General features: G+C 51.9%; 1 protein-coding gene across 1 annotated transcript in view; it reads right to left on the bottom strand.

Annotated features, from left to right (window-relative positions):
- Nucleotides 1–15,068, bottom strand: part of COL5A3 (collagen type V alpha 3 chain) — a 40,446-nt gene that overhangs the window by 24,339 nt on the left and 1,039 nt on the right. The window contains exons 2-26 of the mRNA XM_004378559.1: nucleotides 11,626–11,787; nucleotides 11,354–11,543; nucleotides 11,123–11,279; nucleotides 9,987–10,091; nucleotides 9,467–9,613; nucleotides 7,491–7,607; nucleotides 7,234–7,380; nucleotides 5,361–5,408; nucleotides 5,245–5,286; nucleotides 4,903–4,965; nucleotides 4,263–4,337; nucleotides 4,081–4,164; nucleotides 3,836–3,892; nucleotides 3,694–3,747; nucleotides 3,445–3,498; nucleotides 2,757–2,810; nucleotides 2,620–2,673; nucleotides 2,375–2,428; nucleotides 2,004–2,048; nucleotides 1,850–1,903; nucleotides 1,624–1,668; nucleotides 1,388–1,441; nucleotides 1,202–1,246; nucleotides 199–252; nucleotides 53–97 (exon numbers count right to left, since the gene is read on the bottom strand). Of these exons, the coding sequence (XP_004378616.1) occupies nucleotides 53–97; nucleotides 199–252; nucleotides 1,202–1,246; nucleotides 1,388–1,441; nucleotides 1,624–1,668; nucleotides 1,850–1,903; nucleotides 2,004–2,048; nucleotides 2,375–2,428; nucleotides 2,620–2,673; nucleotides 2,757–2,810; nucleotides 3,445–3,498; nucleotides 3,694–3,747; nucleotides 3,836–3,892; nucleotides 4,081–4,164; nucleotides 4,263–4,337; nucleotides 4,903–4,965; nucleotides 5,245–5,286; nucleotides 5,361–5,408; nucleotides 7,234–7,380; nucleotides 7,491–7,607; nucleotides 9,467–9,613; nucleotides 9,987–10,091; nucleotides 11,123–11,279; nucleotides 11,354–11,543; nucleotides 11,626–11,787 (2,006 nt within the window). The remainder of the gene's footprint in view (nucleotides 1–52; nucleotides 98–198; nucleotides 253–1,201; nucleotides 1,247–1,387; nucleotides 1,442–1,623; nucleotides 1,669–1,849; nucleotides 1,904–2,003; nucleotides 2,049–2,374; nucleotides 2,429–2,619; nucleotides 2,674–2,756; nucleotides 2,811–3,444; nucleotides 3,499–3,693; nucleotides 3,748–3,835; nucleotides 3,893–4,080; nucleotides 4,165–4,262; nucleotides 4,338–4,902; nucleotides 4,966–5,244; nucleotides 5,287–5,360; nucleotides 5,409–7,233; nucleotides 7,381–7,490; nucleotides 7,608–9,466; nucleotides 9,614–9,986; nucleotides 10,092–11,122; nucleotides 11,280–11,353; nucleotides 11,544–11,625; nucleotides 11,788–15,068) is intronic.

The following is a 15,068-nucleotide window of genomic DNA, read 5'->3' as shown; positions in this document are numbered from 1 at the left end:
GCTCTGCCTACCAACCCTCATCCCCAATCTAACCTCTCCCCAGGTTACTCACCTGGGCCCCTTTCTCTCCCGTGGGGCCTTCATGGCCTGGGTGACCCTGGAGAAGAAGCACTCTAAATTATCAGGCACCTAGATTTATTATCCAGATTCTCAAGTCAATTCCTTCTCCCTCCTCCTTTTCCCACTCCCAGTTCTCACCGGAGGGCCATCAGCTCCTGGGAGACCTAGAATTCCTGGCTTCCCAGGGGGACCCTGAAAGCAGATGAACAATGAGGAAGAGATGGAGTGTCTCAGAGTCCCCACAATCCATTAGAAATAGCTTTATTTAGACACGCAGTTACTTCAAGGTTAGAGAACAAGCAGATCCCAGCAGTCAGGAAATCTATCTCCAGCTCTGCCCAGACCTGCTGTGTGACCCTGGGTAAGCTCCCTCCCCTTTCTGAGCCTCAGAAATCTCTGCTTCTGGGAGAGTTGAGAGAAGGGATGTAAAACCAGTGTGACAGACATGTTGAGTGGGGGGGAATTCTCAGCCACATCCCTTTCTTTAGAAGTGCCTCCCACCCACAAGCTCCCATTGAAGAGGGGTAGGCCAAAATAGCATGAGGGGACCCCTGTGTCCTACAAACAGTTGACAGGTCCAGAAGTGGGCAGTCTGGCCAAGCTAAGCTAATCAGATTCTTTCCTGAGATTTTGAGCTGACAGACAAAGAAACTATGATCAGATGGATCTGAAACTGTAAGGTCATGGGGAGCTGGGGCCTGACATGGTGACAAGGCAATACAGAGTCATATAGAAATAGAAGGTGGAGGTGAGAACAAACTAAAATGTGTACAGAAAAAAGCATGTCTTCCAGGGGAAATGGAAACAGATGGGCAGCGGAACAAAAATGAGACCATAGGGCCCCAGAGAAAGGGCTATTCTGTCCCCTGAGCCGTGGTAATACCTTCTATGACAGGCTTCTGTGGATTTCCCTTTAATCTCACAATATCTGCTTATATGAGCTGGTCTTAGTGGGTTTCTGATTCTTGAAACCCATCCTTCCCTAACAATGACACTTTGTAATTCTGAGCTTGTTTAAGGAATGTTGCAATTTATCATTAGCCTCAGAGCTAATGGAAAGGCCCTGGAGGGAAGCTTTGCCTGGAGATAGAGCTGAAGGGAGCATTGACGTGAGGGGGTCATAGGTAGTGCTGTCACTCACCTTCTCCCCGGGAATGCCAATGGGTCCCTGGGGGCCAGGGATTCCCTGGAGACATAAAAAAAGAAAAGAGTAAGGGAAGGCACGAGAAAGGGGCAGTAAGCTCCGAGGCTGGGAAGACTGGGGCTCATTTAAGGCCTTGGCTGACCATCACCCCCCACCACCATTATTGGCAAAGATAGCTCAAACCTGGGACCCAGGGTTTCCCTGCTGTCCTGGAGGGCCTGGTTCTCCTGGGGGGCCCTGGGGAGAAAGTAATTGTTCAGTGGAAGGGTTCATGGTGTTGAGATGTCAGCAAAGTTGAAATGGGGGGTCATGAGAGTGGACAAGGATATGGATGTTCATAGGGTAAAAAAAGGGATCAGTAAAGAGTCATGGGGCCAGAGTGTCCAAAAGGGTCAGAGGTCAGAGGGTAGGACACATACCACATTTCCTTTGGCACCTGGAGCACCATCAGTTCCAACTACACCCTATGAGAAGAGACATCATGAGACCGGGACTGAGAGACAAGCAGGAGCCAAGTCTGAGACACCAAGAAGTGCAAGTGGAAAGGTGAGTGGGCAGAGAAACCAAGCAACAGAAATGGATATGCAGAGGAGAAAGAGGCGAGAAAAACACAGGCAAGTGTGCAGAGAGACAGCGACATCTCACCAGGCGTCCTGGGGGGCCAGGGGAGCCCCTGGGGCCAATCAGTCCTCGGGGACCCTGCAAGGAAGTAGAAGCAGTATCTCAGCATCACCTTTGGGTCCTGTCCTGACTCTCTCCCCTAGGCCAGGCAAGGGGTGCAGAGGTCCCTGCTACTCACCGGCTCCCCAGCCTGGCCAGTGGGCCCTGGAGGTCCCTGTGCTCCCTGTGGAAAAGCGTCATCACTTAGAGAGGAGGGAGGCACAGCCCTTGGAGAACCACCTTCCCTCATCTGGACAGCCCCTCCCAGGGGATCTGAGTCAGAGCGTGAGGCAGGATCCAGCAGATGGAGCACATGTGATTCCATTCCTGTCCCTAACCCCAATCCTGCAATTCCCAGTCTCACTTCCTAACTCCAAAAATATTCCTGAAGCCTCCTGACCCTCCAGTGCAGTCCCTCACCCGTCATCTAATCCTTTGACTCTTCTACTCCTCTCTCTCTTTCTGGCTTCCTAGCCTCCAGTGTATCCCCAAACTCTCTTCCAAACTTACCTTCTTACCATCCTCTCCTGGGGGACCAGGTTGCCCCACATGGCCAAAGTCACCCTGGAGTGGGGAACAGAAGGGAGTTCAGAGTGGAAAGGTGGGTGTGGATACCAGTCACCCAGGAAAGTAGCTCAGGCATTAAGGGTTAGGACCCATACCCAGGGATCAAGGCTCTGACACTGGGAGTGGGAAGGAGGGCATGGACATTAAGAGGGAGACTTAGGCATGAGGGAGGGGCCTCACACACTCACCCTTTGGCCCTTCTCACCAGGCAACCCTGGCAAGCCATCAAAACCTCGATCACCCTGTCCAAGGAGACACCAGGTAAACCTCAAACCCTTCACCCTGACGGTTCCCCCCAAGTCCCAGTCCTGGCCCCATTGCTTACCTTGGGTCCTGTGTCCCCTGGGAGGCCTCGAGCCCCATCTGCTCCAGAGCGGCCCTATGGAAGAAGTGAGCCTAAGGATCAAGGATCAACCTCACCTCTAATCCTACCCAAGATTAGGGACTCAATGACATTATCAATAACATCATTAAGATATCTAATACCATTTATTGAGCACCTTCTTAATGCAAAGTCCTGTGTTGGGGGCTCCTTTGTATACCAATTGAATCTCCCAAATGTAACTCAAACTTATCCAATATTCTTTATCCCCAGTTCCCTTGCTCTAATACAAATCACCATCATCACCAAAATTAAGAATCCCCAACTTCATTGTACATATAACTATTGTACTTATATCTATTTGGAAGCATCTTGTTCATCATTTCCTCCAATGTGCCAGGCTCTTCCTTTGCACATGTTGTTCCTTCTGTTTGGAATGCTCTTCTCTCTCCTATTCACCTGATCACACTTCAGATATCAGTTCACGCATCACTCCTTCTGGCAAGCCCTTCCTGATTCTCTGACCCAGCCAAATTCCTTTGTCATAAACTCAAAGAGCTAGAGGCATTCACTTCCCTCAGTGCTCTTATCCCACCAATGACACCAACAGACCCTGGGGCATAGAGCCAAGGCTCATATTGGGTGTTGAGAGATGTATAAGGGGTGACCTGGAAACACGGAAGTCACTCACCATCTTGCCTTCTCGGCCAGGGAGGCCAGGGGGGCCCTGAAGGCCTCGAGGACCCTAGAAAGGAAAGAAAAGGAGGAAGGAAAGGAGAATAAGTAAGAAGAAAGACTTCTTTTAAGTCATTCTCTAGGAAGGCAGTAATTATGAGGGTATCCTCAGTCCCTTTGGATTTTCCCCAACCAGCACCTTATCCTCTGGCCCTAGAAGAAGACCCTTTCCAGCCAATCTGATGCCTATCCCCACCAAGCTCACCTGTAGTCCCATTTCTCCCATCTCCCCTTTCAGACCTGGATACCCAGGAAGACCCTTGGAGGAGGAGAGAGCAGGGAGTTCAGTTAAAAAGAGATGATCCCTCCCCACTGACACACACCCCTCCTCCATGCAGCCTCCTTACCATGGGACCTGGGCGCCCAGTGAGCCCCACCGGGCCAGGGGGACCTTTCATGGAGAGCTGTTGATACATAAGGAAACAGAGCCTCAGGTCTCCCACAAGACCCCCAACAGTCCCCACAAAGTCATGTTCAGGAGACAAACAACTCCCTGTATTCTGACAGCCCTTCCTTAACCCCATCCCTGCCATTCTCCTAGTTGTCTTCCCATTACCCCTCCCATCAGTCCCCTGACTATTTCCCCACTCACCTGAGCCTGTTGCAGTATTGCCTGAGCCTGGGCTTGCTGGAAGGAGACTGAGGGTCCTTTGAGGGAGCTGCTTGCAAACTGGAACTGGGAAGCAACTAATGGTGAGGGGATCCCCAAGGAGAAGCCTACTCCTTGTTCAGGACTCCACCTGCTAGGGCTGTGCCACCCTATCTCCTTCTTACCGGCATCATGATCACAGTGCCTGGTAGACCCCGGATCCCGTCAATGCCAGGGGTCCCTGGGAGGCCAGCGGGGCCCTGAGAGACAGGGAAAGAGAAAGGATATGGAGGAAGGAATGGAGGTAGGACTAGACAGAGATGAGAGACAGATATGGAGGGGGAGATGGAGATATAGAAAAGGAGGGAGGCAGAGAAAGATGGAGACGGAGAGATGGAGAGAAGGAGGCAGGAAGAGACAGAGAGAGAGAGAATTTAAAACAGAGAAACAGACAGAGGGAGGGAGAAAGAGTCATAGAAAGTGGCAGAGACCAAAACAGACAAAGACAAAGAGAGATGGTGAGAAAGAGATAGATAACAGAGATGCAGAGACATAGGAGGAAGACAGAAATGAAAGACACTAGGAGATAGAGATGGACAGAGGGAGAAAAGCAGGGGATAAGTGCACTCAGAGACAGAAAAGAAGCCCGAGAGATAATTCACTGATGGGGAGAGAGATCAGCAGGAGGGATCAGTTGGAGCCCCAGGAGAGTGTCCCCACTCCCAGCCCTCAGACCCATGTTCAGACCTCCTTGCTCCTAACCTCAGTTCCACAATCTAAAACCTCACCTTCTCAGATGGATACACCCCAGGGGGAGTTTCTTACCGGTAGCCCAGGGTCCCCAGGAAATCCTGGGGGACCAGGAGGGCCCAAGGGGCCATCTACCCCCTGTTGGGGACATAGAAACAAAGGTCATAGGAAGTTCAAGGTTTAAGCCAGGTTGACATTGGACCCGCCACTGACCCTGACCCCTCAATCCCACCATTAATAACTCCTGATCCCTCAAAGCTATACTGACACACATTGACCCCCCATTTTACACTCCAGCCCCTGTTTTTAGTCATCCATTGAGCCTCAAATGTCAAACGATCGGGCAACATTATACCCCAACTCCCACCCCCAAGGACAAAACACCCCAACTGGAAGGGAAACACAGCCATGACTTACTCGGGGTCCTGGGGCTCCTGGAGGTCCCTCAAACTGCTGCCCCTGAATTTGAGAGATGAGTGTGATCCCATCCTAGTCCAGACCCCTCAACCTCTCCCAACCCCAGGTCCCTTCACCTGTTCGATCACTGCTGGTTCTCCTTTTGCTCCCTTCTCTCCAGCTACCTAGAGAAGGGGGGTGAAAAGAAAAGAGAGGTGAACCTCGGAACTCCGTCATGGAACCCTCAGAGACCTAATCTCATACTCATCTTCTGCACCACCACCACCACCCCACACACAAAGGGACCACCCTCAGAACTGTTTTTGCCTTCCTTCCTTCAACTAGCATCAATCTGGCAAAACCACATTGAGGTGAAGAGTGTGAACTCTAGAGCCTGGCTGCCCAGTCCTAATCCTCGATCTGCCACTTACTAGCTGAGTGATGATATTGGGCAACTTACTTGACTCCTCTGGCTTCACCTGTAAAGTTGGCGAGTGAATGACAACTGTATAAACCCCATATGAAGATGAATAAGTTAAACAATGCTTGGCGTATAAAAAACACTGAGAGTACATTAGTCATGATTATTCACCTCTTCCTCTGTCTAATACCAAAGCTAGAACCTGGGTCCCCTTCTTATTTTTTTTATATAATTTTTTTCTTGCTGTTGTTGAGAATATATGCAGCAGAACATACACCAATTCAACAATTTCTACATGTACAATTCAGTGACATGGATTACATTCTTCAATTTGTGCAGCCATTCTCACTCTCCTTTTCCAAGTTCTTCCTCCCCCATTCACATAAACTCACTGCCCCCTAAGTTTCCAATCTAATCTTTTGAGTTGCTGTTGTCAGTTTGATTCCAAATAGATAGCACGTAAAAGAGCACGATGCTAAAGGCAGACATTCTTTACTACTTAGGTTAAACTATTGTTTGGTTTTAAGAAGACGTCAAGTGATATTTTTGGTTTAAGATTTAAAGATCATCTCAGGACAATAGTTTCAGGGGTTCATCCAGCCTCCGTGGATCCATAAAGTCTGGATTCCATGAGAATTTGAAATTCTGTTCTGCATTTACCCGCCTTTATCTGTGTTATTTTCTTAGGCAATTTCAAACAATCCTTTGGCTAAAGATGCCATTTCTCGACTAACGCGAGTCCCAAGTCTTTATCTCCAGCCTGGACCTGAACTCCAGAATCTTCTAACCAACTACTCACTTGACGTCTCTGTTAGGATGCTGAACAGGTGTCTCCAATTTAACATGTGCAGAAAGGGATCCTGGACACTATCCACCTGCCTCTCCTTTAGGATTCCCCATCTTATTCAATGGTCCCACCATACATCTAGGCAGTCATCCTTGTATCTTTCTCTTCAACCAGCAGTAAGGCCAAAATTGGAACATGTCCCAAATCCACCCACTTCTCTCCATTCCTCACCGCCACCACCCTCTGCTAGTTCACCGCTCTTTCTCACCTAACCAGTTGCTGACTAGTTGATTTTAACTCATGGCCACCCTACATGTGTCAGAGCAGAACTATGCTCCATAGGGTTTTCAATGGCTGATTTTTCAGAAGCAGATCAGTAGGCCTTTCTTCCGAGGCACCTATGGACTCGAACCGCCAACCTTTAGGTTAGCAGACCAACTTGTTAACTGTTTGCACCGCTACAGGTTTCTCTGCTGCCCCTCTGGCTCCCCCTACAGTCCACTTGCCACTCAGCAACCAGAGGGAGCCTTTAAAAGTACAAGTCACATCATGTTTCCATCTCAAGTGGCTTCCCATCATGCTTAGACTAAAAGCCAAACTCATCAGCCTACCCACAGAGCCAGCCATAATAAGCACAGTACCTATTACACTGTTGGTGCTCAGTAAATATTTATCATCTGTACTAGGATGGTGGGAAGGCATTCTAGACAAGATAAACGGAAGCCAAGAGAAAGAATGTGATTCTATGTGACTCCACGTAGGAGTCCCTTCCCCTACACCTAACTCAGCCACCCAGACTCACAGGAAAGATCTCGAACTGGGTCCTTGATGACTGCTCAGCTGACCAGAAGATTGGACCCATGGTGAGGCTATCTCTTTCCTCGTCCTCCGTGTCTGTCTCAGTCTTCAGGGTCTCTGGCTCAGTTCCGTTGTCAGGGTTCAGGCCCCACTGAGGGCATTGGGACATACCAAAATTTGCCCTTAACCTCCTCATTCTCTGCAACCAACCCCTTCCCCGCCCCCAGCATCCACTTCCAGCCCTGTTCGCTTCCCACTAACCTCTAGAATGGTGACGTTGTGGCCAGTAGACACAGTGGTGGTGACGACCAAAGGGGACGTGGGGGTCAGAGGCAGAGCTGGGGATGGCATTGCTGTCGTGGGGATGTTAGCAGAGGTCTGGAGCAGGGACAGAGAGTATATCAAGTCTGGGATCCAGGGGTCAGGCAATCAAGACAAAGGAGAGGCAAAAGAAGAGACATGCCCTGCCCCTGGCAGCTCTCAGTCTAGGGAGAGGGACAGGGGATTCCCAAGAGATATCAGAGGGGTGTAGGGGTAGGGATCTGGCCAGTGAAGGCAAAGGCAAAGGTGTGCTGGCTGGACCAGAGAAGCCAGCAGGGGGAGCCATTGTGTATGGAGGAGGGGCAGGGCTGGGTCAGGTCCCAGAGCCTGGGAGAGAGAGGGGAGCTGTCTCCAGAGTCCAGTGGTCAAGGTCAAGGTCCAGCACTCAGGGCCAGACTCCCGGAAGTCTATCCCACATGTCCTGCCTCAAGGCAGAGCTCAGCGGCCAGCCAGCCAGGCCAAAGTCAGAGAGGGAGTGGCAGCTCCCCAGCCTGGACAGCTGCAGAAGAACTGTGTCAAAGCAGGGAAGAGGGCAGTAGGGGCTCAGGTGAGGGACCAGGGCAGAGGAGGAGGGTGTGGAGAGCAGAGCTAGTGCAACCAGTGACACCTCCCCAACAAAGGATCCCCAACCAGTGACCTCCCCTGGCACCCCTACCCAGTTACCCCCTACTAATGACCCACATCAATGGCCCCTAAATAATGATTTCTATAACTAGTGACCCCACCATTAATGACCCCCATCAATGACCCACAACCAGTGACCCCCCCAACAAATAATCCCCAGTGACTCCATTAAGGACCTCAAACCGGTGACCCACACCAAGGACCACTAATCATTGACTCCCAAATAATAACCCACATCAATGGCCCCCAACCAATTATTTCTACAACCATTGACTCATCAGTGACTCCCCAATTAAAGGCCCCTATCATTGACCCTACCAATGACCCCCCACAGTAACCCCTAACTAGGGGCCTTGGTGGTGCAGTAGTTAAGAGCTTGGCTGCTAACCAAAAGGTAGGCAGTTCGAATCTACCAGCCGCTCTTTGGAAACTCTATGGGGCAGTTCTTCTCTGTCCTATAGGGTCACTATGAGTCAGAAACGACCCGATGGCAATGGTGTTTTTTTGTTTTGTTTTGTTTTGTTTTGTTTTTTAGTGACCCTCCAACTAATAAGCTCCATCAATGATCCTTAATCAATTATTCCTCCAATCAGTCATCCCCTAACCAGTGAATACCCTAAGTGACCCAACTAGTGCCCCTAATCAATGACCCTCAATCAGTAATTCTCCCATCTAGTCACCATCAATCACCTCCTAACTAATCACTCTCCACCAACGAGTTTTAACAAAGAAGCCCCCAACTAATGATCTCCTTGAATGACCCCCAACCACTAACCCTAACCTAGTGACTCCAGTAACACCAACAGCAGCCCCTATCAATGACCTCCAACAGTGAGCCCCAACTAGTAAACCCTCAAACATTGATCTCATCCAATATCCCCCTACAGTGACCCTCAGCCAGAAATTCCTATCAGGGAGGCCAAATAGTGCCTCCAATTAGTGACTCCCCCAATGAGTAACTCTCATCAGTGACCCCCAACCAGTGAACTCCAAACAACGATACACTAACTAATGAACTCATCATCCCCCCACCAGCTAATGACCCTGTTTAAAGAGTGGCCCCCACCACGAACTCCCTAATAATCAGGGACTTATCTTAGTATGTCCCTTCCCTCTAAGACTGGGGGTGGGGTGAGCAGAGATGGGGGAACTCGTAAGATAGGACCGGCCCCCGCATAGTCATCCATTGGCTAAGAGAAGACCAGAAGTGGGGATCATGAATGAGGGGCTGAGGATCAGAGCCAGAAGTCAGGGAATCAAAGAGCAGAGGTGAGAGGTCACTGGTTCCTTACCTGGTTCTCCAGGGAGGCAAGAGCTGGACTCAAGGTCATAGTTTCCTTGTTCTTCTTCTTCCTGCCCTTCCCCTTGCGACCTCGCCCTTTCTTCTTCCCCTTCCCTTTCTGTCGAGGGGGAGGGGTTTCTGGCTCACCCTGGGGTGCCTGACAAGCAAGCCTCAATCAGGTCCAGAGCCCTGTTCAATTTCCCACTCCCTCAGTGGAAACCCCATCACTAAGGTCACCTGGGGTCACACTGGCAAGGGGTTTACAAGAGTCCACTGTTCCTGTGTTTTGAGGCCAGGGCTCACTTAGCCCTCTGACCTGGGGTCAAGGTCAATCACGCATTCCACCCTGGGTCAGAATCACTCATTTGTGTGACCTGGGTCAAGGTTGACTCAGGGAGGCCTCTGACTGTTTGAGGTTAGAGGTCACTTAGCCCTGTGTTTAGGGGTGAGAATTCACTCATTCCTGAGACCTGGAACCAGATGACTCAGCCTGTGGCCTCAGGTCAGCAGTAACACAGCCCCTCACTCACCGCTGTGGCTGAGGGGTCCAGGTCGTCACAGCCAGGAAGGTATTGCTCACAGGCCTGGAAGGCGACCTGAGGATCTGGGTATATCAGCAGCTCCTGAATATCTCCCTGGGAATGGACGGGTAGGGGAAGAGGGGCATGGGCTGATTCTGACCCCCATTCCTCGGCGTAACCTGCCCACCTCCCAGCACCGAGGCTTGGTGTTTCTCCACCCAGAGCACCCTAAGTATAAGGAGAGGGCAGTCCCATTACAGCAATCCCTCTGCTCCCTGGAACTGAGAGAAGGAAAGATTCTATCAGGGTCACACAAAATCACAACCGCAAACCACACCCCACAAAATCTGTCACATCGAGGCCACATTTGTTCCTTCAGTCTCAGGCACATAGTGAGCTCCTACTAGGTGCCAGGTGCCCTTCTGGGTCCTGGAGATGAAGAGGAGAGCAAGATAGATGAGGTCCCTGGACTCCTGGAGGTGACACACATCACAGCCACACACAGCACAGTCACTGGCAACAGTCACCACCACACTGAAAACACTCCCGTCCTACAGCCACAGCCACACAACATCACAACTTTCTGGCACCCAACGTCACAACCACACCCCACACAATCACGAGGGACAGATTAACCAGCAAGCAAGGTACGAACCAGTTTACATTAAGCAAGGTACACATGGGCTTACTTGTGTTTACTTACAATCCATGGTGCACAATTTCACATGGGTTTTGTGCACTACGGATTGGTAAGTAAGCACAAGTAAGCCCATGCGTACCTTGCTTATTGGGCAGTCCATCCCTATCAATCACATACCATCACAATAACTACAGCGCTCTTTACAGACAGGCAGCTCACAGCCACCTGCACTGCGACAGACAAAGGCGTCCGCCTGACAGTCACACGTCACGACCTTATCCTCCTGGGACAGGCCAAGTGTGCACCACCACAACAACAGTTCCCTGGCTCTACAACCTCACACCCTCACGACAATGCACTCAAGCACGGTCCTTCCTTCCCTCAGCTTCCTGGGGCTATGCTGAAGCTTGATCTCCCCCTTCCTCAATCCCTTCTCCAGCTCCAGGATGTGGACAAAACTCCCTCCTGTCCTCTGCCTCAGTTTCCCCTGTCGCTAAAACTCTACCTCAAAAGCCTCCTCCCCTGGGTCCTGGGTCCCCAGCACAGTGAGTCCAGCTGTGCTGACGGATCGAGGTCCTTGCCCCAACATGGGGGGCTGAGGTTCACAGTCAGCCACCAGGGTCACCATCCTGCCGTCCACACTGACTGCCACGCGGTGCCACCTGCAGAGGGACAGCCTCAGTGGAGGTGCTTCTCACCCCACGCCTCCTTGGGCCCCCACCCTCTCTACACTCACCTGCCATCTGTGAGGTTGACCTGCTGGGGGAGGGGACTGAAGGAGTCATCTAAGAGGCCCAGCACGGACCCCAGCACCAGTCCCAGCTGCCGGGCACCCGTCTCATCATAAATGGACAGAAGGATGGACTGGCTGGCTGGCTGGCCCCGAAGAGTGACCAACACAGAGAAGTTCTCGGGGAAGTGTCCATCTGGTGGATAGAGGGAAAGGGGCAGCTCAGGTGGCACTACCATGCTCCCAGCATGGCCGCAGCCCCTCCCACCCTGACTTACCTGGAAAGAGTTCCAACGTGGGGACACTGAGTGTGCTGGCCTTGCCCACCCTGAATGCCCTGTCGCCCTCTGGGGCCCTATGAGGGCAGAATCCAGGCCCCTCGGGGACCCCAGCCTGGCCTCCACGCACGCCCAGAGCCTTCAGCACATCCACAGGGTCTGCTGCAGAGAGAAGCCAGGGGAGGGGGAAGGTGTTAGAGTAAGCCCAGACTCCACGTGTGTGGCTCAGTTTGGGGGCGGTGGTCCATTCCTCTCCATGTTTGTGGCTCAGAAAGAAGAAACAGGCCCAGGACCAGCATCCCCCTCTCCCCACCCCGCAGCTGTTCCAGCCTCATCAGACTGTTGACTCCTGTTTTTTTCCCTTGCTTTTTGGTAAGAAAAAAAGCTGACCTAGTTCTGGGATGAATCAAAGCTTCCTGGCCGGAGCCCCAGTGCCGTCTGTCCCCATCTCCCCACTCCTCCGCACAGGCTCTCTGGGGCTGCTTCACGGACCTGGTGCCCCCTTGCCAGGCAGGGGTGGATTATCCAGTAAGCAAGGTAAGCACAGTGCTTACTTTGCTTACCTGATCATCTGTAGTGAACTATTTCACATTTTTTCACCACAACAAAGACTCTGTTTCTAGGTATAGCTGGCATCTGTCTCTCTCCCAAGTCCACAGCACCTTCTTACAGTATCAAAGCCTCTTTTCAAATTTACAATCCCTGATAGGGATGGATTACCCAGGAAGCAAGATAAGCATGGGTTTACTTGTGCTTACTTACTAATCTTACTTACTAATTAGTAAGCATAAGTAGGTCCGTGCTTACCTTGTTCACTGGGTAATCTGACCCTGTTGCCAGGGGAAACTCACATGGAGAGGAAGGGCTCCTTGTGACTGTTCTTCCTCCCTTAGGCCTCCTCTCTCTGACTAGCATCCCTTCTGACCTCCTCCCTCTGACTATCATCCCTTCTGACCTTCTCCCTCTGACCTTCCCCTTTGACCTCCTTTATCGGACTTCTGTCTGATTTCCTCCTCTGGCCATATCCCTCTGACTATCCCCTGACCTCCTTCCTTTGCTTATCTCAGTCTCCTCTATCTGACTACCCTGTGATCTCCCCATCTCATCACACTCCTGACCTCCTTCTTCTGACTACCTCTCTCTGATAACCCTTTGACCTCTTCCCTCTGACCCTCTCCCTCTCTCATCCCAGCAAAGGAAAGAACTTGTCTGTCCCAACCAGATCTGAATCCAGGCCAGCCCACCAGCCCAGCCCCAGGCAGCCAGGCCAGCACTAAGTGAAACCACATGGCTTGGGCAGGGGTGTGTGGGGGTTTCCCCTGGGACCAAAGCCCCTGCCCGATTCCCATTCCCCCACCCCCAGCATCCTGTCCCACTGACACCCTGACCCAGCCTCTTGGCAGGAGCAAGATTCTGCAGAATGACCTCACCCCTGGAGGTGGCTCTGCTGACCTCACCATTGGGAGCTGGGGTTGGGGGCCAGACTTGGGAGCGATAGAGGCTCTGATGAGGGACCTCTTCGCAGCTTCTCCTGAATCAGGCCCCTCATTCTGCAGGCTCTACAGAGCCCTGCTCTAACCTCTATTCCCTCTTGCTCCAATCTCCTCTGGCTCTTGCTCTCTTGTCTCCCCCCTCCCCACTCCCACTCTGTCCCAATTTCTCTGTCAGTCTTTCCAGATCTCTCTGTGTCCAGCTCAGAATCTCTAAGTCTCAGTCTCTCTCTCTCTTTCTAGGGCATGCGTGCTGTCGCTCTCTCACTCTCTCTGACTGTCTCTTGGTATCTCTGTGGTTCTTCCATCTTTCTCTCTCTCTCTGCACATTGCTGTCTCTGGGCCTCTCTCTCTCACTCTAGCTCTCCGTCTCCATCTCTTTGTGTGGATTACTGCCCTCCCCAACCCTTTCTCCACTCCCCGACCACCAGACCCAGTCTCTAATTGCGTGTTCTGTGGCCGGGCTATCATTAAGACGCATTTGGGTTAGAGCCCCCTGGGGCTGAGATCTGGGCTCCCAGGCTCTGCTGACCACAAGGGTCACTCCCCCATGAAACAATTATCCCCAGGCAAGGGCTGTGATCCATGACCTGACCCAGAGTGGCTCTCCCAGGCTCTCCCTACCCAAGCCCCGGGCTCTATGCAGTGAGAAGAGGTCTCCCCTCAACCACTGCTCATTCACATATGAAAAGTCCTTTCCAGAATCTAACCCAAATGCCTCCTGCTTTAATCTTGTGTCCCTTCTGTAATGACCTTTCAGAAACTGACTGCCCTTTCTTTTCATGGCTGGCTTTGTGACAAGGAGACACACAAGAGGCATTGAATCCTGCCTGCAGGGCTGGGGGATGGGGGTCTGTCAGGGAACCAGCTGCCCTTCTCCCACAGACTTTCCCCTGTCCTGGCCAGGGCCCCAGGGAGACAATAGGTGGGGTCTGAGATGTGGCCCAGGCAGGCAGGGATTAGGCTGCAACATGGTTGGGATTCCCCAGATGTGTGGAAGTGCAGAGGTGTGAGTGTGCATGCAGATGTGTGTGTGTGCTATTGTGTAAGTGTGTAAGGTTGTGTAAGGATGTGTGACTGAATGAGCCAGGGAATGGCTAGGCATATAGTTTGTTAATGTGTCAATATATGGAAGTATTTATTTGACCTGTGATGGTGATATTAGGGGCGGTTGCTTCAAAGTGCAGCTGTGTGACCAGGAGTTGAAGTCTTGGTGGTGAGCTAGTGGTTGTGTGGGGGTGGTTTGGTGAATCTGTGCCTGTGATGTCCCCTTACTTGTGATGGGGCCATGTGGTTATGTGTGAGAGTGTGACAGAGCCAGGGAATAGGTGATTGGCTGTGAATTTTGACCGTTTGCATGTATGCCCGTGGAAGTGTGTGAGAGCCTGAAAGCGTAGGAAGACGACAAAAGCCGCGACCGTGTGCTGGGTGACTGACGGGATTGTGTGGGCGCAGACATCAGTGTTTAACATTCCTAATGTCCCAGGAGACTTATATTCTGAGTGGATGCCTGAGACTGCACACCATGTGGATGTGTGAGCGTGGGAATGGGCACAAACTAATTTGGAAATACCCACATGGGCAGGCACCTCCCTGGACTCAAGAGAAATCCAGAAAAGGTGGCAGTGGTGGTGGTGGTGATGGTGGAGGTGATGGTGGTGGGTGCGCCTGTTCAGTTTTCCGGGAGGACCTGGCCTGGGGTCTTACAGATCAGGGAAGCCCGCTCAACCACCTCCTGAAGGATCACCCCCGCACCCGGGGCGCCCCCCATCTTAAACCCTGCAGGGCAGGGCGTGGCTCCCAGCCAGATGCTCGCAGCTGGGCGTGCGTCAGCGCTGACTCACTCGTCCGGAGGCCCCCGGGACCCCTAGAAGGCCCCTGAGAAATTCCTCAGGAAAAACACCCGAGGCTCGCACAGCTGCGGGGAGCAACTTTCACTCCCGCCCCCGCCCC

The sequence above is a fragment of the Trichechus manatus genome, unplaced genomic scaffold (assembly GCF_000243295.1).
Source record: "Trichechus manatus latirostris isolate Lorelei unplaced genomic scaffold, TriManLat1.0 scaffold00057, whole genome shotgun sequence".
NCBI lineage: Eukaryota > Metazoa > Chordata > Mammalia > Sirenia > Trichechidae > Trichechus > Trichechus manatus.
Note: the sequence above shows the minus strand (reverse complement) of the source record. Positions and strands in the feature narration are given on the sequence as shown.